General features: G+C 36.3%; 1 protein-coding gene and 1 non-coding gene across 2 annotated transcripts in view; one reads left to right on the forward strand and one right to left on the reverse strand.

Annotated features, from left to right (window-relative positions):
- Nucleotides 1-2,926: 2,926 nt before the first annotated feature.
- TRNAN-GUU (transfer RNA asparagine (anticodon GUU)) lies at nt 2,927-3,000 on the reverse strand. The gene has a single exon. It is a non-coding gene; the product is annotated as a tRNA-Asn (tRNA).
- Nucleotides 3,001-22,096: 19,096 nt separating this feature from the next.
- LOC145686783 (dipeptidyl peptidase 1-like) overlaps nt 22,097-24,739 on the forward strand; it is a 47,199-nt gene continuing 44,556 nt past the window's right edge. Inside the window, exon 1 of the mRNA XM_081760441.1 lies at nt 22,097-22,277. Within this exon, the coding sequence (XP_081616567.1) occupies nt 22,109-22,277 (169 nt within the window). The 5' untranslated portion in view covers nt 22,097-22,108. The remainder of the gene's footprint in view (nt 22,278-24,739) is intronic.

A 24,739-nucleotide genomic window follows, 5' to 3' on the forward strand; every position in this document is an offset into this window, starting at 1 on the left:
TTCAAATCCGCCATTTTGAATCAGACAAAAGTTTTAAAGAAAATGCATAACATTGATACCTTATTAATAGCAAATTTTACCATAAATCCAACGGTATAACCATTTTTGCTTTATCATTAACCAGCATTTGTTATCGCATAAACAAGTTGCTAATTTAAGGGAAAATGACCAAAGTGGAATTGAGTCATAATTGAACTTGAGTCTTTCTTCCAGAAAAGTCCTCAATTAGTACAATCTATATGTAGTTCAGAAAAGAGTGCATGACTTGCACAAATGCTCTGCACACAGCGAGCACACCTGACAAAGGCAATCGAGTTACACTTGACACATTTTTCGTTAACAGTTCGGTCAAAGCAGTAGTCGTAAGGAGCGATTCAACGTCCAGGTTCTTCATTCAAAAATCCAGCCTGATTGAAAGCGAATCGAATGGTAAAATTTGCTATTAATAAGGTGTCACTGTTATGCGTTTTGTTTAAAACTTTTGTCTGATTCAAAATGGCGGATTTGAACATGGCCGCCATTAAGGCAACTCTTACCATAGACCTAATATTTATCCACCTGCTTTTTATTTAATTATTATCATTAACACAAAATTTACAAGGTGGGGCAAAGGACTAATACATATGCTGCAACAATATTTAATTTCCCTGTAACTTTTTACCAATTGCGCGTAAATCAAAATTAATGTCATCATTGTTCTTCTGATTAAATTTGCGCCTTAAATCATGTATCACATGACCCTATTCCTATTTTAAAAACTTAACCTTAATTCAAAATGTCGGATTTCAAGATGGCCGCCGTCAGGTATACCCTTACTATATGACTTTCCCCTAGTCCCAATATGTACCCATATATTTGTTATTCACCTTTTGTCGTTACAAGAGGTCTTACAAAGCTTTTACCTCCAACTGTATGAAGACTATTCTGTACTTCCATGTAATGTTCTGGTAGCTGTATCTCCTAAACCCCTGGAGCTTCGCACCTACAACTTCACTGAAATACTGATCACATTTAGTACTACTTTCTCATATGTGTCCCAGTCAGCAACTCGATTCACCCAAACGTAAGGTTTACTTGTCAGTAGCCGCGCAGCACGCTCCCCCTGCCGGTTGGTGCGTTATTTCGACAGTTCCCTTTCTTTTAGAACATACCTCGTATATCAATAGTCCGGAACAATAGGCTAATTCTGTTATAAGTCAACATACGAAGAAATGAAAAGGGAGTTGTTGGAAATAAGGCTTCCAACATAAAATGGTGGAATTTTTACAATCGCGCCATCTATTTGGGCTCCAGCTAGGTTATATGTTAAATGAGTAAAGGAAGTTTCAAGTTCAACAAACTGTTGGAAGGGAACGTCAGGGCATATGACGCGAGAGACGTGCACATTATTGTGTGAAGGAACCCGCAATACTTTGATTGTATTGAATTAAGTTTAGCTTCTCTTTCAGCGGTGAGGATTCACAACTTTAACGTTAGATCCGAAGCACATGAGAGCCTAGCCGGAAATCGAACCCGGGTCTCTCACTTCAAAGACGCATGAGTAGTCCACATAGCTCACATGGCAGTCTACAATACTTCGAATTCGTTTCTCAATAATAGTTTATTGTTGGTAAGGCGAGGAGTCTGTTGAATTAACAATGCTGCTTTTTTCATTTTAAAATAGTGCGCGTTACCAGTGTAGAACCCAAACGGCTGATGTGAATGGAAAAATCCCACTATTTTACAATGAAAACCGACTTTTCAACAACTGTCCTTTCCATCCATTTTTTGTATGTTGTAGCGTTCCTATCCGCTATCGGAAGCAGAGCCCATGTTAAGAGGTCAACATCTCGAGGATACTGAGACCCAAGGTAACGTTGACCTGTCAACACCACCCTTATCCGACTGCAGAAGTATCTACAGAGACAGGCGAAACCTCACAACAAACTTTGAGATTGCTTGATTGATAATTCAGCATAAAAATAGAACATAAATACTTCACAAATAACGAAAAATACAGTGTTCAGCCATAACGAAGTTGGATTATGACTCCGGACTTTTGATACACCCGGTATATATATATGCCGCCTCCTCAGTCTTAATCGCAAAATAGTTTCCGCTAATCTTAAATGCAGGTATTTCCAATACTTCGTGGAAAGCAGTCATTTTCTTTTTTAAAAAAAATCAGCAGATAATATGTTTTGTAAAAAGAAAAGCATGAAACGGCATTGAAACATTGGAAGGGAGGTATGAGACCTCTCAACGACAATGTTCCAGGGGGCTAAAGATGTCTAATTCCTCCAGATTCCAATACCTATGTCTCTATCACGTGCAAGTCTTATGGAAACAAAAATAGCAGGAGCAGGCGATGCATTTAACCAGTGGTTTCCAACCTTTTCCGGTCTAACGCTCTCTTCGTTGAATGCGATTGTCCTCAGCACTCCCTGTCATCTTAACCCAATCTACCTAGACATAAGGCTTAAGCTTAACGTAATACTTGCATGAAACATCTAAGAAACACAAAAAGAATATAATTCTTGAATTTACCTTGAAGAATCTACGTTATTATCTGTAAATAGTTGTTTTTAAGACCAATAGATGGCACTAGTGCTACTCAAGAGTGACGCAGTACGTTACTTGGCGCGCGGATTAGTTGGCGAAAAAGTATCGAAGCAGGAAAAAGTGCAATGCGTGCTGTGGTATCACGAAAGCAAATCGCCCATCAGTAACATAAGTAACGTAAGTGGTCTTAAAAAAAAAATTTTAAAAAAAACTTGTAATACTAACCTATGTAACTGACCAGTATTTAAATTATTATGTCAAACGCTTCTCCTGTAATAAATTTTTGAAATCAGGGCAAGACTTTATGCTCACCCTATATTTTAATAATCATAGATAGCTTATCCAGATGTGAAGACACTAAAAAAAGGTATATAAAAAAAGTATACGCCCCCGGGTGGGCTCGAACCACCAACCTTTCGGTTAACAGCCGAACGCGCTAGCCGATTGCGCCACGGAGGCGTTGGGTTGAACAGTATGAAAGCTTTTGTGTTAAATAGGTTTCCTTATCGTGAAATGGAAGCCTTGAACTCCTCAGCAACAAAATGATATAATCTTTATCGTACAGTTTTTAAAATAGAGCATTTACACAATATTCATACACAGTAATACCTGTTAGTTTGCTCATCTATCTAAGCTACTATCATTGACGACGCCAGTTTTAATTTCTTGGAGGGTAGTAAAAAAAATAGGACGATAAATTTTAAAGAATAGATATTATTTTGAAATACCGCATAGCAATGGAACTTTTTTTTTTTTTTAAATAATCAAATCACATACTTCACTGAGAGCCCACGATATAGCGACACACTTCTTCAATTCTTAATGACTTTTGTGTACCAAAGCTTCTCAGCTTCGGACTGACCAGGGCCGGAATTCCGCCCGGGACCCCACACTTGACTTTCTTTTTATAGTTTTTTTTTTAATTTCTTATGTAAGTATCTACAACATAACAAAAAGAACCACGAAATTCAGGCCTACATCAGATACACGTCACTGAGTATTGCCACAGACATCAGGAAGATAACTTGTAGTTCTTACCACCTCCAGAAGGCCCCCAATACCTTACGGACTCCTTCCCGAAGGTTACTACGATGTACAACAGAAATACCATTTAGAAAACATGGTACATCTGTCAGTTCTCGTTCAATAATGTTGATCATTAGGCTATAGCCTGAATTTACAATAGAGCAAACAGAATGGGGCCCCTTTTCAGCATTACAATAATTCTAATGTTCATTACAATAGCCCTAATAGTTTATGTTATCAGTAGGGCTAGGATAATAACACAATAATGCTCTCAAACGGGTCGGATCGGGTCAACTGGGGTCAATCGGGTCAGCTCGGGTCGGGTCAATCGGGTCAGCTCGGGTCGGGTCAATAGGCTCAGCTTGGGTCGGGTTTTCGGGTCAGTAAATTCGGGTCACTGATCGGGTTGGCCTTCAACACGACCCGACCCGTTGAGAGCACAATTACACATTTTGCATATTGCATATGTAAATACATATTTAAGGATTTTTTTAACATAAAATGAATATTTCATTGCAAGTGCATTTTATTTGACATAATGGTTTTAATTGATAATGCGTTTATTTTTGGTGCAGCTAATATGAATGGGTGTTGAAATGATGTTATCAGTTACTTGAGTGAACAAAATGATTTGCTTGTGTGCACTTGCTATATGTCTCACGTTTTGGATCTTGTATTGCAATATTCTACTGCGTGTAATGTAGAAACTGAAAAGTTATTTGGTCTAGTGCAATCAAGTGTAGTGTAGACCCTATATACCTGACTCTTATAAACAGATGGAGGTTTGGAGGAATATTATAAATAGTGTTGAAACAGGATTTGAAAAACTTCTTAAGCTTCAAAAAAAATAGGAGCAACGCAGTGGTGGACTAAGCCGAAAGCATTGTCTGCCATAGGGAACGTACACAGTAAAAAATGGTTGTGTTAATTCAATTCAAATTTAACACAGTGCAGTGGTTCCAGCGTGACTACCACTATGCGGTGTTAGTTCAACACAGACCTCGCGGTGTTGGCGTTTAACACAGCGGGTGTGTTATGTCTTTAACACACAACCGGTGTTGAGCGGTGTTAAATTCGGATCTGTGTTAGTATTTTTGGTGTTGATTCGACACCATTTCAGGGTCGGTAGTGTGGAGAAAAGTGTTGAGTGTTACTTGTGGCGGTGTTGCACCAACACTAAGAAAGTAACACAGTGTGCAGTGTGTTAATTATTTTGTGTTAATATTACACTATGTCAAGTATCAATATAATACAGTCCCTGTGTTACTTCCACATCATTTTCTTATTATTTCAACACACAATCTGTGTCATAATTCAAGGTCAAAGCCGTATAAGTAACACCGTTTTGGTGTTAATTCAACACTCCCTGTGTTAAAATTCAAAGTCAGACCACCAGATTAACACCGTTTTTCATGTTAGTTTGACTCCACTTCTGTGTCACTACAACACCTATTTCGGTGTTGAAATAACTTCGTGTGTTGTTTGGTGTTGATGTAACCATTTTGCTGTGTTGGAAAACCATGTGATGTGCATGCTTACGCTTACCGAAGATTCTAATTTTAAAATTAGAATAGTAAACTACAGAACGCTTCATATAGAAAATCTACATAAAAAATTTTGCCGTCCTCCATAACATTTATTGTGAAGTATTACTTGGTGTGTAGCACAACCTTCACCAACATCTTGTTTAAGAATGATAGAAAACTCTTACCTATATCCTTGTAAATTGTTTGCCTCTTAATCGTGATTCTACTTGTTTTCCGTCATGTTTGAAGCACAGTCCCCTGTCTTGACTGGGAGCTCTAGTGCAGTATAGAAGTGACACATTAATACGATGTTGTTTCTCGCTGTTGACATATTCCTTCAGAAACATTATGTAAAAGAATTGATAACTCATCGCGCGGTTTGCATGTTAAAATTTTGCGTATACCAGGATTTGTTTAAGTATTTCTTTCTACTGTGTTTTTCTGTAGCTTCAATTCATAAGCCTTTATGATTAGATGCCCAACATATTTGGCAATCACGCAGAAAACAACACCGAAGATTCTACACTTGTGTTAATTTAACACACAGGATGTGTGTCATTTCAACTACCGGCATTTGACACACAACTCCAAGTGGAGAGTGAGTTGTTTTAACCACCGGTTTATGTTATACTTTAACACATAGGCATGTCGTTGAAATAACACAACGATTTTTTACAGTGTAGGTTCTTTCGGTGGTGATGGTGCTGATATGAAACATTTTGCAATTTCTTAATACCATAGTAACAAGTGGAAAGTTTGATGTCAGATCTAAATTTTTTACAGAATCTCTGCTACATACATGGACAGACTTTAAAGTGCTGATTTTGTGTGCAATTTATGGGTATTTGTTTCCTATGTTTACTCGAGTGTCAAAGTATCAGCAGTCGACAACAATGGATTATGTTACTGCATGGAGATTGGTCACAAATTAACTGAGCAAATTGAAAACAGAGTCCGAAATCTAGACCAATCATTTGGCAACTTATATGAAGGGACAAAATTACTCTGGAAAGCTATAAATGATTGCTCGAAGATACTGGTACTGATATACAAATTGAAGATGATTAAAAAAAAAATAAAGGTGTCTATAAAGCAAACGATGCCAGGAGTGCAGTGATAAACGAGGAAGGAATGACAATGTGAAAGACTTATTCTAAGTAGGACATTACAATGAAATCACAAATAGAGTAGAGCAGCATCGAAAAACGATTTCAATCTGACACAGCTTTATCCACATAACACACGGACTTCCACGGGACGTCCGAGACTGATCCGCAATGGACAACGGAAAGTCCCGGGATCATCCAAATTGCAATGTACTTTGGTACTTTGATGTTTGTAATTTTTTATATATTTTTATGTTTATATATTTTTGTTTGTAATTTTTCTATATGTGCCTATAACAGCACTTGCCCCCCCCCCCCAAACACACATCCTGGCTACGGTACTGCCTCTTATGTTATTCATTGCTCACCTCTGACAAACAAATTCTAGCATTCCATTCACCATTTACACAGTCCTTTCATATTCTAAAGCTATGGTTGCCACATACCCGGTGTAACTGAAGAAACAGGCGATCATTTGATTGGTAGCATTCCTCAAACGAACAACTCCTGTAGTGTGAGGCTCACTTACAAACAGTGGATTGTTGTTTAGTTTCGGATTCGTATAAATATATGTTAATTATTGATGTAATACACCGTCCCCGTAATGATCTAATGCACTAAAATTTGACTTACCTCGATTTAATTTTTGGAGTATTACTTTACACCTATTAACACGAGCCTGTTTTTGATCTTCGAACAAGTTAAGTATTGAATTCGGATATTATAGTTTGTGAGTCTGAAGTAGTTTCACATTATGAAACTTATTATTATTACTATTATTATTATTATTATTATTATTATTATTATTATTATTATTATTATTATTATTATTATTATTATTATTATTATTATTATTATTATTATTATTATTATTAAATTACCTTTCAGTGCACTCAAGTTGAGTTACTTATGTTGAAACAAATGTTTTCCTATTTTATATAATATTTTTTCTCTTCTAAATTTTTCTTTTTTCTCTTAAAATTATATTATAATATTGTCATTTTTCTCTTATAGTTAGAAGGACCGCGGTAGCTCACTGGTCACCCTCCTCGCTGGTCTAGTGGCTAGCACGTGCGCCTTTGGTGTACAGGTTCCCGGGTTCGATTTCAGGTGGCTTCGTGATTTTAACTGTCCTCGATGTTTCTGTGTTCGTGTCCCTGTCGTTATAGTTGATTGGAAAAGCAAGTAAAATTAGTAATAAATAGTTGAAGTAAGTTACTGGGACACGTTCGGAGAGCCAGTTAACTTTTTTTAAAAAAAAAAGTGATAGAGCGTTCACCTCTGCTGCATGGGGTCTCTGGTTCAATCCCAGCTCGCGTCAAGTGAACTTTGTGATGGACAAACAGTATGTGCGTGGGTTTCCTCGGGATTCTCCCGTTTCTTCCCACTTTCTTCATTCCACCATTTCATTCATTTCTCATCATTACCGACGTAAAACTCAAATACTTCATCTCATTCCTTTTAGAGAAATGAAATTTTATATTTCCAAATCTTCATTGTATATTTTCCAAGCAGAAAGCAACTTTCTGTATTTCATACAGCATGTTTCATGTAACAGTTCAACATGTAATTTGTTATCACCACGAGGTGTGCACATCACATTCATGTTTGTTAATAGATTATTGTAAGAAGGTCCTTGACAAAAAAAAAGAAAAAAAAATGAAGAGTATTTCCTTAGAAAGGGAAGGTTGTGTGTCAATGATTGATTGATAACATTTCTTGTATTTTACGACTCACGTTTTGTGTCATGAGGAAAATAAGCGAAAAAATTGACATTATTTTGATTTAAAGATAAGATAGGAACAATAAAAAGTATAGAAATTACAGAGCCCAATGTACCGGTATTTCCCAAATGATTTGATTTATTTGTCCATTACAGAGTTTAAGTCCTATTAAAATGGTGGTTTATAAATATACCAAAGACATATTGATCACTAAAAAAATGGTGTGTTCATTTATTATTTATTTTTAAGTAGTTTCACTTACCAGGAACTTCTACGTGTAAATACAGGGTGTTAATGAACTATACCGACAACTTTAAGAGGTTATTCCTCACATCAAAATAAGAAAAAAATGTTCATATGGCGAAAAGTGCATAGTTTCAGAGCTAGGGCTGTCCAAAATTGCCAAAAAGCCAAATTTCAATAGGCCCTATTTCGAATTTGAGAGACTATGGTTGGTGGTCCTTCTCAGCGTAAAGGATGTCACGCATACGTAATCCAAAAATGCATATTTCATTAACGTGCAATGGGTATACAGATTATCCCCTGCAGGGTAAAATTTCCAGACATGCCATCAACCGAATTTTGAGATATGCTCTGACTTTATGATTGGTCCAAAGCATTAAAATGATAAGCCTTGATAGCAGTGAACACGGAATACTTTGGCGCGATATCGGAAGTGTTAAGGATCGTCAGCAGAACGGTCTCTCGTACTCGAGAAAACTTATGGTGCGATGTTTTCCTTCACGCTTATAAGTGAAAAAAAAAAAACGTGGGAACAGAATTTGTTGATGGACGTGATGTTTAAACCGGAAGTAGTAGAAAATAACTGTTTCCTGTTTTAACTTTGACCACTAACTAACTGTATGGCCTATGGAACCCGGAAGTTCAATGCCGCGTTTACAAAAGCTCTCCATTTACATCTGTCCTTAGCGAACTGGATCCAGTTTCTACTTTGTATTCTTATTTCTGCGAGATCCATCTTAATATTGTTCTCATTCTAGATCTTCGTAATGGTCGTTCTCTGAATTCCAGTTACAACTTTGAAAGCGTTTCTACTTTCTTCCATTCTGTCTACATGACTTGACCACCTGAACCTCCTAGGCTTGAAGGGCCTTATGCAGAATCGTTTCGAGGTCTGATGAACGCCATACTACGGGGTTGACTAACGGATGGTTATGAAAATTGTATTCAGAGTCTCTGATTAGGACGTGGTATTTGACGAAGTTAATCACATGTGACTAATTGATCTAGAGCAGAGGCTAATTTTTTCCCCACGGTTTGCATTTTCGCCGATCCCAAGAGTTTCGTCCAATACATGGCTCAAGTAGAAATCTTATTGGCCAAATTCGATGACGTCACGAAGATTCAAGTTCAACTTTGGATTTGTTTCTTTCTGTGTTTTCGTATGTGTTGGTGTGAGTGGAGGAGACAGAAAGGGAGATGGAATTATACATATCTTTAATTGTTAGACACGTTGTATTATATGTAGTTATTCATTTACGTTCACTTTCTACGCGATACAAATATATTACACTCAAATAATCTTTGAACAAGTAGGAATTATTAAATAAAAGCAGTCCACGTTTCTTTTTACTGTCTACAAATTTTAATATTTTGTTAAATCATATGTTACTTAATGCTGCGCACAATTAATAAACTATGATTTTACAAAGATCGTGAGCTTTGTACTGTAACACCTTGTTTTGTTTTCAAATTTTTATACAAAATTTGTGTTCTGGCCATTTGACGATGCTAATTGAGAAGTCTTGGCCTTTTTACGTTTAGCATAGAGGCACAAAATATGTCTTTCAAACGTTTTCCGGATTAACTTTACAGTTCGTCTCTATGTACAAGCGACAGTAGATCTGGTTTAGAAGTATTTTGCGACAAATAATATTGTTCCATGCTTATAGATAAACCATATTCGGAGCAATTGCGCGAGAAATGCCTACCAACTTGTGCTATATTGTAATTTATAGCTGCGCAGAAGAATACCAACTGGAAAAGGTAATGCAAATTGCATTGCATTCAAGTTTAGCGCCCGTTCATCACTAACATATGGAGATCTGGTCTTGCTACTTAATGTGAATCCAAGACTCGAACCAAAGATGCGTATGCTAACTATATTGTCTCAAAGGAACTAAAGATGAAAATATGGTTGCTTTCCTTAATAATAATAATAACTGTGATTTCAATGCTGAATCTGAAATCGCAGGTAGGTCAGACAAAAAGCACATATGGCGTTTCGAGCGGAAGGGAGGTGGGCGTGAACTATTAGGCTTTAAAAACAGGGTGCTAGATAAACAAGGTTGGGAACCACTGTTTTAAACTTTATCTAAGCAAAAGAAGCTACCACTTGAACTTTATATAACCTCCCGCGTGCTCCTTCTGCTTCGCTCCGCCCTGGTGCGAATTAGACGCAATACCAGCTTGTAGTAACCATCTAGCACAGTTTGGTACAGTCCGCAGCAAAAACCAGCAACATAAGCATGTAAGTTTATTGTGAAACGACGAAGTCTTTTGTTCCAAAATAAATGTGCAGCGAAGGACGCCGAGTTTTCTCCTGGCGTGATTCGTGCCATTTAAACGTCATGTTGATTCCTTGCACTGTTAGGCGTAGTTTCACAATAAACTTACATGATCATGTAGCAGTTTCTTTGCTGCGAACTGTACATGGTTTACGCACTTGACTCAATTACACCAAACATGCCTAATCAGCAAAGGAACGACAATGACATCTGTTACAAAATACCTCTATATTTCGAAGGCACAGGCAAACTGTGGAGCGTCTTTTTTTTTTAAACTCGTGTTGTAATACTTTAAATAGGCCTATAGTATTAGCAGATTTTCGCTTCGTTACGAGAGATTGAAAGAAAAGATTTGTTTCATAACCCACTGGGAACTGTAGGGGAACTGACGAAACTTAGGCACATGAGTAACAGGGTAGGAGAGTTAAGCGGAAGGTCAAGAGCTCTGACCTTAAAGTGTTGTTCAGGCTCGTATCCACAAGGGCCGAATCCTCCTAAATTTTTAATGTCATCCTGAAATTTTCACAGTAGGCTTGCAAATGAACTATAATCTGGTATGGTTGAGCCCCCCTAACTTCTACCGTCCCCTACATTTTTGGGCTGGCGTCAAACCTGTGTGTGTTGCATTCGGTGCAGACCTGTCGCCTGGCGCCAATAGTTAGAAATTTACAGAAAAGATGTCGTAATTTAGATTTGAGTTTAGCCTCTCCTTCAGCAGTGCAGCTATATGAGGCATGACGTGGGACCCGAACCACATAAGGTCCTGCCGGGAATCAAACCAGGGCTTCTCTCGAAAAAGGCGCATACGCTATCCACATAGCCATGGGAGAGCTTTGTGTAGTAATTTAGAACTATGTTTATGTATACACTGAACATGTAAGTGAAGTATTATTTTATAAACAATAAAAAGTTTGCCTCATTACCACGCAACTGTATATAGGCGAAGCAGTGGCGTATTTAGGGGTGACTTCCGGGCTTAAGCCTCCCCCCGAAATTTTACTTACTATAGTTAAGTATATGAAATATTTTGTAGAATTTTCACATTTTCAGTCAAAGCCCCCCCCCCCGAAAGTTAGGAAAGCCCTCCCCGAAATAAAATCGTAAATACCCCACTGAGGCGAAGCATGCAACAACAATATGTGACAATGGCCGTGACACTAGTAACATCGAGCTCTCAATTATTATACTTTTACACTATCACTTTCTGTTTTGGGGGGAGAGTCGAGTTCGATTCACACTGGAAGCTCACATGGTTTGATCAAACGTTAACCTGTATATCCACGTCTTATATAGCATCGGTTATGAAAAGGATGTTAAATTCATTATTTCAACACTAGTAACCAAGGGCGCCCATGTTGTGGTTTCCAAGGGGCGCAAGTATAAGCAACGTTTCAAATATAGTTTCAAATTTTGCTGTAACTAATGTAAAAATTCCATTGGGTTTTCGATATTCCCAAGTACAGTTTTCCTCTTAGGGGGGCGAGCGCCCCACTTTGCCAGCTCCCCCTGATGGGCGCCCTTGCTAGTAACAAAAATCGATAGTGTGAATAAATTAATTTGTTTTTATTGAAAGGGGAAACATTGATCATAGAAAAGTACACAAATGAAGTGAGCACGAAGAGGAAATCGGAAAATGCAGGAGCATGACAAACGTGTTCAGATTTCCGTAGTACTTGTGCAGGACGTTTGTACTACTGTTGTGTATGTAATTATGTTATTTTTATCTACACAATGTTAGCGAATAATGATCGCCCCTGTGTGTTCGGCTCCGTTCACCACAGTTTCTCTTCTGCCTCTTCTCACTCCGGCTTTCACACTTTCCAGTGAAACAAAAAATAAATATCCTCGTAAAACAGGGGCGTCATTTCACACTTTGCTTGAGGGAGCAAGAGCACCACTTACATAAGAATTTCACGCTTTGTTCTAGAATATTAGTACACAATTTATTAAAATATATGTATTCCTCAAACTCTTGAGGGGGGAAATTGCCCCCTCCTGACCCCCTAAATGACGCCTCTGTCGTAAAAGTGAACAGAGGATCTTCTCTTTCAGTTATTCTCGTTGCACTTTTGCATACACATTGTATATCTATAGGTACTTTGTGGGAGGAACTCAATTAAATAGAACTTCTAAGTGTATTTGCAAAGGTACAACAAAAGTGGATTTTCAGTCATTTTACCAAACGGCAGCCGGATTCTTAATCTACGCATGGCAGAGACATAGGGCGGTATTCAGAGAGAATTCGTTAATCGATGGTTAGTCACAGACTAGTTAGTAGACATACTAAGTCTTTACTAAGGAAAGTGCACTTTTTAGTATTCAGAGTCTACTTTGAGTACAACGAAAATGATGACTTGGGTATGATTAACTTATAGAACCCTAATGCATCGGTGAATAAAATAAATGTGGCAACTACGGGGAAGTAGATGAACGCATGCGTAGTCTGTAAAAATGAAAACACATGAAATACGAAATACGAACTGTTGTGTCGCACGCTAAACCGTCAGTAAAAGATTAGCCTCTGCTTTAGATTAATTAGTCACATGTGATTAACTTCGTCAAATCGTCGGCGGCAATTCAAAACCTGCTATGTGCATTTTGCAGGTGAAGCGAAAAACAGTATCCTGGTTAGCTTTTTGGCTTTATAAAAGTGATGTTATAAGTAATATTTGATGCTGCACGTAACTGTTACCTTCTCAAGTTACTTGAAAAGGTATCAAGTTACGTGCAGCATCAAATATTACTTATAACATCACTTTTATAAAGCCAAAAAGCTAACCAGGATACTGTTTTTCGCTTCTCCTGCAAAATGCACATAGCAGGTTTTGAATTGCCGCCGACGAAATACTACGTGCTAATCAGAGTCTCTGAATAAAATTTTGATAACCATCCTTTAGTCAACATCGTAGTATGGCGTTAATCAGACGTCAAAACGACTCTGCATAAGGCCCATAGTGTGCAGTATTCTCATGCAATGGCTTATATGATAGTCACCCTTACATTATGTGCTATTTCTAATTTAAAACTACCTCTCCGTATGTGCTGCACAAGAACATATAGCTATTACTTCAATTTAAACTTGGTTATCCCAGCTTTTAATATTCTTTGAAAATCACTACCGTTTTTAGCATTCATAACATTGATGGGCATTTGAACTAAGAAGTGTTATTCATCTTCGCTAATACCAAAAGTTTAATTCAATCATAAATTGAAAAGAGTACAAAGTTTCAAGATCAATAACGGAAACAGAAACTTGTAGTACGGTACTGTAACGTCACTATTGAATCGTCCACTCTTTCGATGAACCGCTTGGGATCGGCGAAAATGCCCACGGTTTAGCGTGCGACACATTTCGTATTTCAGGTATTTTCATTTTTAAAGACTACGCATGCGCTCATCTACTTTTCCATAGTTGCCACATTTACTCTTCTCACCCGATGCATTGCGGCTATATAAGTTAATCATACCCAAATCAACTTTTTAGTTGTACTCAAAGTAGACTCTGAATACCAAAAAATGCACCTTCCTTAGTGAGGAGCTAGTATGCCACTAACTAGTCAGTGACTAACCCTCGATTAATGAATTTTCTCTGAATACCGCTCGATGATTCTAACAATATTTGCTTAACGGTATAACTTATACAGTTCTTCGTTATGAGATTTCATCCATTCCCATTCCTCATGCGTCCGAATATTCTTCTCAGGATTTTATTATCTAACGTTGGTCACTATAGAACAAAAACGGTGACAGAAAGCGAGAAATTAGTTCCAGAACCTGCCAAAGGGCAAAATACTTAATAATAATAATAATAATAATAATAATAATAATAATAATAATAATAATAATAATAATAATAATAATAATAATAATAATAATAATAATAATAATAATGAGTTGCATAAAAACGCCTCTTAGCAAACGTAATTTGTTTCTACCATGACATACTAGAATCTTTTCCTGCAGGTTTCTCAAGCTGTGATACACAAGCTGCTGTTGGTGGTACGTAGGACTTATGATTGTGTTAATAAATAATATGTTTGATGGTATACCAGTGGAAATGTTTGGAGAATCCCTCTTTACAGAATACATTACATATTGTGTTTAATCAACACAATAATGTAAACTTTATAAATACCTGTATCATTCGTTCAAAGAAATTAAAATACACATATTTATTTATTTATCGACACAACAAGCATTACTGCCCAGTTGCAGTGTCCATATATGATACTTAAATACATAATGTTAAATTATAATTATTCTGATATTTGTATATAGAATATTAAATTAAAATAATGAACTTCCCTTGTAAACTTTTATTATTATTATTATTATTATTATTATTATTATTATTATTATTATTATTATTATTATTATTATTATTATTATTGCAAAATACTCAATATTAGTTTTTTCAACAACTTTTCAGAACAATGAAATGCATCGATATCTTCATAACAATTACTGATTTTATTGTATGTAGCACAAATTCTGCCTATAGGTAACATATGTAGTGCATTTGTACGTGTGTTCCTGCAGTAAAACAGGCCATATTTCCCTTGTGTGGTTTGAGGGTTGAAAGCTGGATCGTTATCTTTGCAATTATGTTTGTACAGTCTATTTTATTAAACAAAAATTTTCTGTGAAAAAAAAAAAGAGGTCGTTCAACGTTCGTCTTTGTTCAAGTGTCTGAAGTGTAAAGTTTCGAAGTAAATTATCATATGGTTCGTCTTTTGGGTAAAGCCCTGTCCTCTTGCATGTGAGAAAATGTAAGAATTTGCTTTGTATCTGTTCGATTTTTTTAATTATGTGTTTTCAGAGAAATGTTCCAAATAAGTGAGGCATATTCAAGTTTGGATCTTACGTAAGAAAAGTGAAACGGCTTTTAAAAGTGTTATCATTCGTAAATTCTTTGGTTGTTCTGATAAGAAACCCAAGGTTCCTAGTTAAATGCATCCTTGGTGATATTTGCCACATGATTTGTCAAATATCACACCTAGATCTGTAATTATATCTAATTTTTCTAAACTTATTCCATTGATCGAATAAGTAAAGTCATACTTGTTTTCACATCTTTTTTTGTATCTTTACTTGTGGGTGGAATTGCAAATAAACAAACAAAGAAGACAAGAGTATTATTTTAAGAGGCCCACTCACGGTCCATGGTTTGCGCAAACAAGGCTGTTTGTGCAAACAGTTTGACCGTGTGTGGCGATGTATGAACTGTTTGCGCAAACGTTTGTGCAAACATTTTCCACATCGAACTCGTTCGAAAATTGTTTACACGAACATGATGTTTGCGCAAACACGTGGACCGTGTATGGGCATGTTTGTGCAAACACGAGCTTTATTTCCGAGTAGGAAGCCTAGTGTACAGACGCTTATTTCTTTCGCTATGGCGTCAATGAATAGGAATCAAGAATTCTGGCGAGAATGTACTGAACTTTATCGAAATTTACCTGAACTGTGGAAGGTAAAGAGTGAAGATTATAAAAACAGGAATTTGAAAAATGCGGCATATGAGAAGTTATTGCAGATTTCAGATGAGAAAAGACATGGCCTTGTGTTGGCTTCACACGGCGTCCAATTGGCATTGAGCGGTGTTGACAGTTCGCGACAAGCAGTTGTGCACGCTGTCTTCTCGCGCTACTGCGAATCTTGACAATATCACAGGCGCTACTTATAAATATTGTACTAGCACATTAACTGCTCACTTTACCAAGTAGAGAAAAGAATTACGAACAAATACGTGAAAACTACATCTTTCTATGTCAACTGGTTGTCATGATAGACGCTTTGAAAGGTTTCCATATAAAACAATTAGTAAAACGAGCGTTGAGTCCCGCGTCTAATTTCCATTGGATTTTGTTTCGATTTGCAAATAGAACTCACAACTTTTATTACAGGATAATCAGGGGTGTAGCCAGCAAGTTGTTCTAGGAGAACATTACTTTCAGGGGGAGGCAAGCTTTTTACATATTAAAAGCAGAACAAATTACCTCTTTCACAACATGAAAGCATTTTAACTTACCATACATACATACATACTATGCGCATTATTATATTTTCACAATGCTTCCTTATCAAAAGACGGATCGTGACAGTACTGAAGTTAAAAACCGGAGTCTAAAAGATGAATCAATAAGCTATTCATAAGAAAATAAATGCTGTTTATAGCAGTCTGTTTATCTGACTTTGTGTTTATGTAGGTTAAAATACTAAAGAGGAAAAAAAACGAAAAAATATTAACTCCGATATTATTATGCAATAATATAGTAGTGAGTTCACAGTGCACCCAGTTAGGGAAATGAGAATATAAAGCATATGCTTAATTTTAGTTGATTGAATTAGGTATAGAAACCGTATTGATGATGATTGATTTTTTTAAAAAAATTCATATTTTATTATAAAGTCCTTCATTTGCATTCTGTTAAAAAAAATTTATTAAACATATACTAGACGAACCTCATTTTGGAGCTGGAAATAGTTCGGAAAGACAGAGCCCTCTTTTCCCCCGTAGCTACATACCTTTGCAATCTTTGCCATCATCGTAAGAATAAAGCATGGGACGTTTGTAATTTGTTTTGAAATTTACTTCAAGATAGACCCTTTCTTATTCGACAGAAGGAACGCAGTATGTTTCCTGTTTCTTTTTTTCTTTCACGTTCCACCGCCTTATTATGTGTGACTTTTAACACCCTCTTTTCTCCTCTATAAGGGAATCAAAAGCATCAGGCGTCTGAATGGTGTCATAAATTATCGTAACCCAAAACAAACTCGAGCATATCGAGTTGCTTAGGAATCAGATGGATTACTTTCGTGGCACCTACACGAAGAACAAACTTGCTACTTGTTATGAAAACGGAGAAGGAAAGAAAGGGGCTAGTGTAGAATTCATCAGTGTCTCGTTGCTTTCTTTCGTGGTAGTTCGTTTATTCTCCAAAATTATAGTTGACAATGTCTTTAAGCATACCGAGTACAGCAGAAGTTTTATTTTCTGTCTTCCTTTTTTTCTTTTTCTTTCAAGTGCTACGAAGTCAAGCCGAAGAATTATTTTTTGTGCTTACAGCTTTTGGAACCGATAAAAATAAATTTACAAGAGTCAGATTCAGACAAAGACGAAATATTAACTGACATAGATGATAGTGAAAGTATATATATATATATATATATATATATATATATATATATATATATATATATATATATATATATATATATATATATATATCCACACCCTCTTCTTTCTTCTTGGTTTCGCGGGTATTTCGGCTTCCAAAGCACAAGCAATTACTATCGCTAAACAAGCTGCTTCAGTGGACATGCTTACACGATTAAACTCAAAATTGAACTGAAGTTTGTGCAAACAGTTGTATCGTGTGTGGCCGAGTGTTTGCGCAAACACGATGTTTGCACAAACATGATGTTTGCGCAAACCATGGACCGTGTGTGGGCCCTGTTACACTTTTTCTTCTTGATAAAACAAGTGACCAATAACAATTAGATAAAATTTCTTCAATAATTACTAATCAGTCTACAGTGAATGAACTTGGAAACTCACAAGCATGTTTACACAACATTCAGACAACTGAAAAATACTTTAGATTATAGTCCATTTGATACAACTTGTCCCTTCTGACAGTTGCTTTCCTCTGTTTATTCCTTCCTGCACGTGGTCACAACAATCAGGCAAAAAGAACTGTTTGTATGGCAACAGCGCGTTCAGGCAATTATATTGGATCATTTCTATTGCTCTGAAATGGTAAACATTCCACCCTTTCCGCACGTTGCGAATTTGAATATAAACAAATGCACATTGTCTTAGTCGGATGTCAACTTGAGTAATGGACCTGTTGGTTATTGAGTGCATTCTTTTAGTTCTCTTTTGTGTCATTTAATTTCATAAAACTGAGATTTACATGCAGTGAATAATTTCGTGTTTCAATACCCGACACAAAAGCTGGCAACATAGCATTGAGCACCACGTGCGCGCAACGAGCTGTCAGAAAGGACAAGTAGTCTCAATTGCAGTTTAATGTTGTGATCTGTTCCATAGAAGAGAAGATAAATAAAACATCAATTCCTGAGAAATCTGTGGTCGTTATTATTAGTTAAACATTCTAACTATCATTCAGAGAATTTTCATGTCCATGACAACGCTGCTTCTAGTTCAGTGTGCACAGCATAGCAGATACACCTGCAAACTAACAGGCTTGCCAGCCATATGATAATTTATCGTGATATACGATAATTTAAGCCTTAATGCTAATATGAATATACGATAATTTCAGACGGCACATTTTTTTATGCACACTGAGTGCGCAAATAAATTGTAGATGTGCTTTAAATAAAATACATGCACTGAAGTTGTTAACAGTCATTCCTGCTAAGGGTAAAATTGAATAGAAACGCTGGCGGACGTCGTTACTCCACTTCCAAAAAAATATCTATGGCGTTCCCTACCTTCTGAAAAATTACCATAGGCAAAGACAGGTACGGGGGATAGCATAACTTCAAACGTCCCCCTACCTTTTCAGATCCACTTTTACTCCCGCTAAATAACAATTTGAGAATGGCAAATTAGAATCCTGCATCCATTCTTTAAATTCAATTACTTTTTCTAGGGGGTGGGGATATTGTTTTGTGTAAATAAGGATTTTAACAAATGGCGTGGCCAGTGACGGTGATGTTGACTTTGAAACAGAGGGTTACTAGATGAGTTTATTATACATTATTGCTATTATTAGTAGTATTATACTTGTGTCTGTAATTACCACGTGCATAACAGATATATGCTGGTTTTTTTTTTTTTTTTTTTTTTTTTTGTAATATACGATAGTTTTAAACACAAAAATGTATGTACCACGCTGGCATTTTCAGCCCCTTTTGTGAAAAAGTTGGTACAATTCTACCCAGTTCAGCACCATTTAACAAATACTTGTCACATTTTCAAAAATGCCAGTAAGACTCTTCCTACATCTCTTTCTTGTGATGTCTTTCAGGGGAGGTTCTAGGACCCTGGACTGGTTTTACATTTTTTTTTTTTTTTTTTTTTACTTACCTTATATTCTTCTTACATTCTACTATCCTCCTTCGGTCGTGAAATAAGAGAGAATAAGAGCAATAATTTATATTTTAATATTTTATTATAATGTGGGATACTATTTACACACGAACTCAGAGATGATTGATTTGTTCCTACTTTTATGTATTTTTTTTAATATATGGCCATAACACGATTTTGGTGTATTGATCACTTTGAAATAGAGGCGCGTTTGGTTTCCTTATAATACATACCGAAGATGATAATTGTTTTCCCCTTTAATTTGCGGTCTCTGTTATACTTTCTACGTACGAGAGAAGTTTCATCTACTTCGCGGTTGTTCGTGATCCTCTTGGAAATTTTTAAAAGGTAATTTTTAAAAAGAATACTTTCTTTATTTGAACTCTTGAAAGAGGGGGCGAGAGTTCTAGAACTTTACCTCTTTTAGTTTCGTGTTATAGAGCCATGTACTACACTGGTATAGGATAATGAATTCAGCCCTTTTTGCTTCAATTTGGTACTATTTTTCAGCCCACTCCAGAGCTTGGACTGCGGCAACACTGGTGCGAGTAATTCTGAGCGCATTCAATCACTGAGCGCGACTCAAACCAGCTTCTCGTGAGCAATGATGACGTTGCAAGTAAAGTATTGTGCATAAAATTATAAAGTTTGTCATTCAGTAAGATGCAAATATTATTTATATTATTTTTGTATTATTTGTGGTAGTGCCACGGCATTGGCTCCCCTTCAGCGACCGCCGCTGCTTGAAGGTACCGTGGTATCCGTTCTTGTTTCTGGATCCCAGTAGTGTTTGTGTTTGTCGTTTTTAAGTACTAGATTTGACTGGTATTTGTAGTATGGCTTTGTATCGGTCATTAGTTCCATGTTATGTGCCAAAAACTGGTGAATCAGGCACGTAGCCAGGATTTCGTGAAGGCGGGGGTTCGTGACATGAAATACTGTGGTCATCACACCAGGGGCTAGATCATTCTAAACTACTTTACTGAAACATATATTGGTTCGTTTAGCCAGAATTTTATAACGGGGAGGGTGGAGGTGTGACATGAAATTCTGAAGGCCCAGGAGTTTGATCAATCTAAACAAGTTTACTATCAACATATATTGGTTTGTTAGGACAATCAAATGAGGATATGTTGGCAAGTATTTTAATAACAAACTATGAAGAAATCTCTAGTAAAATAATAACAATAATAATAAAACGTATTGAAGATTTTACAATATTTACGTCCTTTCTCAGTTTATTCAAATATAACAATTTTCCTTTTATTATAACCTCAACTATTATAAAAAGTACATACTCAATAATATCTTGTAAGCTATTTTACAATATCTGCGTTCCTTTCTTTGTTGAATCAAATGCTAACAGAACTTTCCACACAAATTTTTGATTTTATTATTCCGCCAACTACTGTCGGTTCCAAATGACAGATTAAAGGAGCAGTAGAAAATTTTTCTTGAAATAACATGTTTGATACTGCAAGGATGCGATGTCGAAAAATCATGGTAAAAAAAAGTCCAAGCTGTTACACAGCGGCACTATGCTTTCGGAAGCTTAAAATCTTCCTGACTAGTAGCAGGAATTCTGAGAATTCAGTAACTTTTCTTGAAATTTCAAATTCCCTGACTCTTCCAGGATATCTCGCTTACCTCACCACCATGTATTGCAAATAATACAAATCTCCTCATAACAAAAAGTAACCAAAAGCTTCCTGTATTTTTTTTTATTATTTTTAACGCTGATCCTTCTTTTTCTTATTTCTTGTTTAATCCTTCCTTATTTTTTCATTTCTGGTCTCGAAGGGGGGGGGCTCCGGACCCTCCCTTGGCTATATGCCTGGGTGAATGCTTTTTGCCACATTGTTGTCTCTATTCACACAATCTGTGGAAGCCATTATATACTATAGCATGAGGTTGTGATGTGTTCAATAGTTTCTGATGTGTCTTTACATTCTCTGCATTTTCACCCGGTATTCTTGCTTCAGTATATATTTACAGTAGTTTCGGGTTGGTATTACTCCTCGGTCATGGATTATTATTATTATTATTATTATTATTATTATTATTATTATTATTATTATTATTATTATTATTATTATTATTATTATTATTATTATTTATTACATGCAATTAAACACTATTTGACAAACGTAACTACTTGTTTTATCAGAACATAATAGATATCACTGAGTACGTTACGTAAAGGATATCCTGTTAAATAATGCAAACATCACGAGTATCTCAAAATAAAATTTAGAAAAACAGTAAATAAAATACACATATTGTGGAAGGAATTGCAAAAGAACAAAAAATAAATAAAGACAAATAGAATCGTTACTTTGCACTTTTCTATTATCGATAACAAAACAATTAATCTTATTAACTCGATAAGATTTCCCGAATGATTAACAATCAACCTACAGTAAATGAACTTGGAAAATCAGAGGCATATTTACATAACATTCAGACAACTGAAAAATCCCTTAGATTGATTATCATAGTCTGTTTGATAGGAGAAAAGATAAAAGAATCAGTTCCTATAAAAGATGAGAACATCCATGCATGTGGTTATTATTAAGAGTTAAACATCGTAACAATGACTCAGAGGATTTTATGGTGTGTGGCAACACTGCTTCTGGCGCTAAGTGCGGGTAGTATAGCAGATACTCCTGCTAACTGCATGTACGAGGATATTCGAGGTGTTTGGGTATTCTATGAAGGATCAAGGAATGGTGATAGTCGCGTTAACTGTGATGCGCCTTTAGGTGAGTTTGTTTCTGAGATTTTCACATAAATTATGGAATATCAGTGGCGTATTTACAGAGGGCATCCAGGCTTAAGCCCCCCCGAAATTTTATTTACTATATTGAAGTAAATAAAATATCTTGCAGAATTTTCACATCCCCTTTGTAGAAATTTGCAGAAATATCTTGCAAATCTTCCCCCCTTCCGAAACAAAATCGTAAATACGCAACTGTAGAATATATTCGAAACTAAGAAGCAAGCAATATTTGGAATACAAATTTGTCTGAAGTAAAATTTTAATTTGTTTTTCTGTAATACTATCCTTTAAAGGATATTTATATTTCATTTTACATTCAATTCCAATAACAATGGTTTGTTGATAATCTACAAGGGGAAGTCGAAAGTTATCCGCAATTTTGACATAACTCTTCTTGTATTGTTGATGCTGACCTCTGTCCTCGTGTATTTTATTGTTCTGCTGTTGTGGTCATGCTATGAAAGTTTGATCCTAATTCCTCCATTTGTTTTCCTTTTGTTGCAGATAGATCATGGCCGCTCCATTAGAAGTTTGCACCAAAGAGGAAAATGAGCAGTGATTCGGGTTTTTGTGGTCGAGAGGTGTATCAGGGGCCGCAATCCATCAAACACTTTCGGTACAATAGTCAATAGTCACTCATCTTTCTAACAGAACGATGTCACGTGCACGCTCAATATTGTCATCATTTGTGGCCTTAGATGGTCGTCTGCCTCCTTTCTCGTGCGTAACACTTGTGCGACCATGTTTGAATTTTTCAACCCACTCGTAGACACTCCGTTGTAGCAAGACACTGTTCTGCAAGACACTGTTCTGTATGTGCCGCAAGTCTTTGATGGATTGAGGCCGCTGATACACCTTCCGACCACAAAAACCAGATCACTGCTCATTGTTTCTCATTGATGCAAACTTCTAACGGAGCGGCCATAGTCTATCTGCAACAAAAGGAAGATAAATCGAGGAATTATAATCAAACTTTCATAGCATAACCACAACAGCATCACAACAAAACAAATGAGGACAGAGGTCTGTATGAACAATATGGGAAAATCATAGCTACATTGCGGATAATTTTTGACTTACCTTCGTAATAACCATTGCTACATTACGGATAATTTTTAACTTACACTCGTAATAATCATTACTGCATTGCGGATAATTTTTGACTTACCCTCGTAATAATCATTGCTACATTGCGGATAATTTTTAAGTTACCTTCGTAATAATCATTGCTACATTGCGGATAATTTTTGACTTACCCTCGTAATAATGTTCTATTTTACCTTCGATTTTCATAACTACAGACTCCAGATGTTTTACTTAAGTTTTGCTTCTAATAACAACTGGTTTCAGATATTTTATTTTAGTTTTCATCTCAAAAACAACTGGGCTCCATTGTGACACTAGAAATACTACATTGTTGCGTCAATAATCTTGTGAATAGGTCTAAAGTAGCTCCATCGGCCAACAGATAGTGCATCTTTTTCGTATATTTCTAACTTATCTCTTAGGCAAGGACAATGTTGAAAATAAGAGGCGAATCCAAATAAGTGGCGAATCTTCAGTCGTACAATAGGAAAGTCATATAGGTAGAACTTAAGATTTTATCGTTACACGCTACGAAAATAAAACTTACCTAGCCTAATAATTCTTCTAAATACTCTTTTGAGTATGTATAATCACGCAAGAAAGAATTTTGTCTATCAAGTCACACAAGTCAGGGTCAAATTTCCCAACTCTGTTTACATGATTTTACTCCATCGAAATACTTCAAGATGAGGCTTGCATCCAGACGGCTCTTTCAAGTAAACCCAGTGATTATTGAAAATCAACCTTGGTTTCGATACTAAGCCTAGTGCATTCAGATAGAGAGGGACAATAGTTCTTGAATCATTTTTGATGAAAACAGTAAAACAAGCCCAGAGAATGTTTATGCAATAGTTTGCCATTGTCATACAATTGTTGTAATAAATACACTTATGTTATATAGCAGCAATGTTCATCTTCCCAAAGTAGTCGGCCATAATCTCCCGAATTTACCATACTCCCGCCAATATATAAGAGACTTCTTCATTTGGTCACCTCTGTCTCATTCCTTTGAAACAAAATCTGTTTATTTTCGTTTAAACACCCGCCACAATTTTCCTTTTGATCAATAAAGAATGTTTTTCTTAATGTCTCGTTCTTTTTAATGTCTGAAACATTATTTGGGTTTACACATAGACTAAACGCTAAGAAGCAGATAAATATTTTATCTTCTTAGCTCCGTGAAATAATTGTCATATTCTTATGACTGTCTCTTCACTCATCTGTGGTTCGCCTGAAGGCAGAAAGTCACCCGTCACATAGCAAAGAAGATCCTACAACACGTGGTAGACTGAACAGAGTTGGACGTTTCTTCTCTCCTTTGTGTGGCTAGAGAGACAGAATACTTTATTTGGGAACTGT

This window comes from Thermobia domestica, chromosome 5 (genome assembly GCF_964235325.1).
Source record: "Thermobia domestica chromosome 5, izTheDome1.hap1.1, whole genome shotgun sequence".
Taxonomy (NCBI): Eukaryota; Metazoa; Arthropoda; class Insecta; order Zygentoma; family Lepismatidae; genus Thermobia; species Thermobia domestica.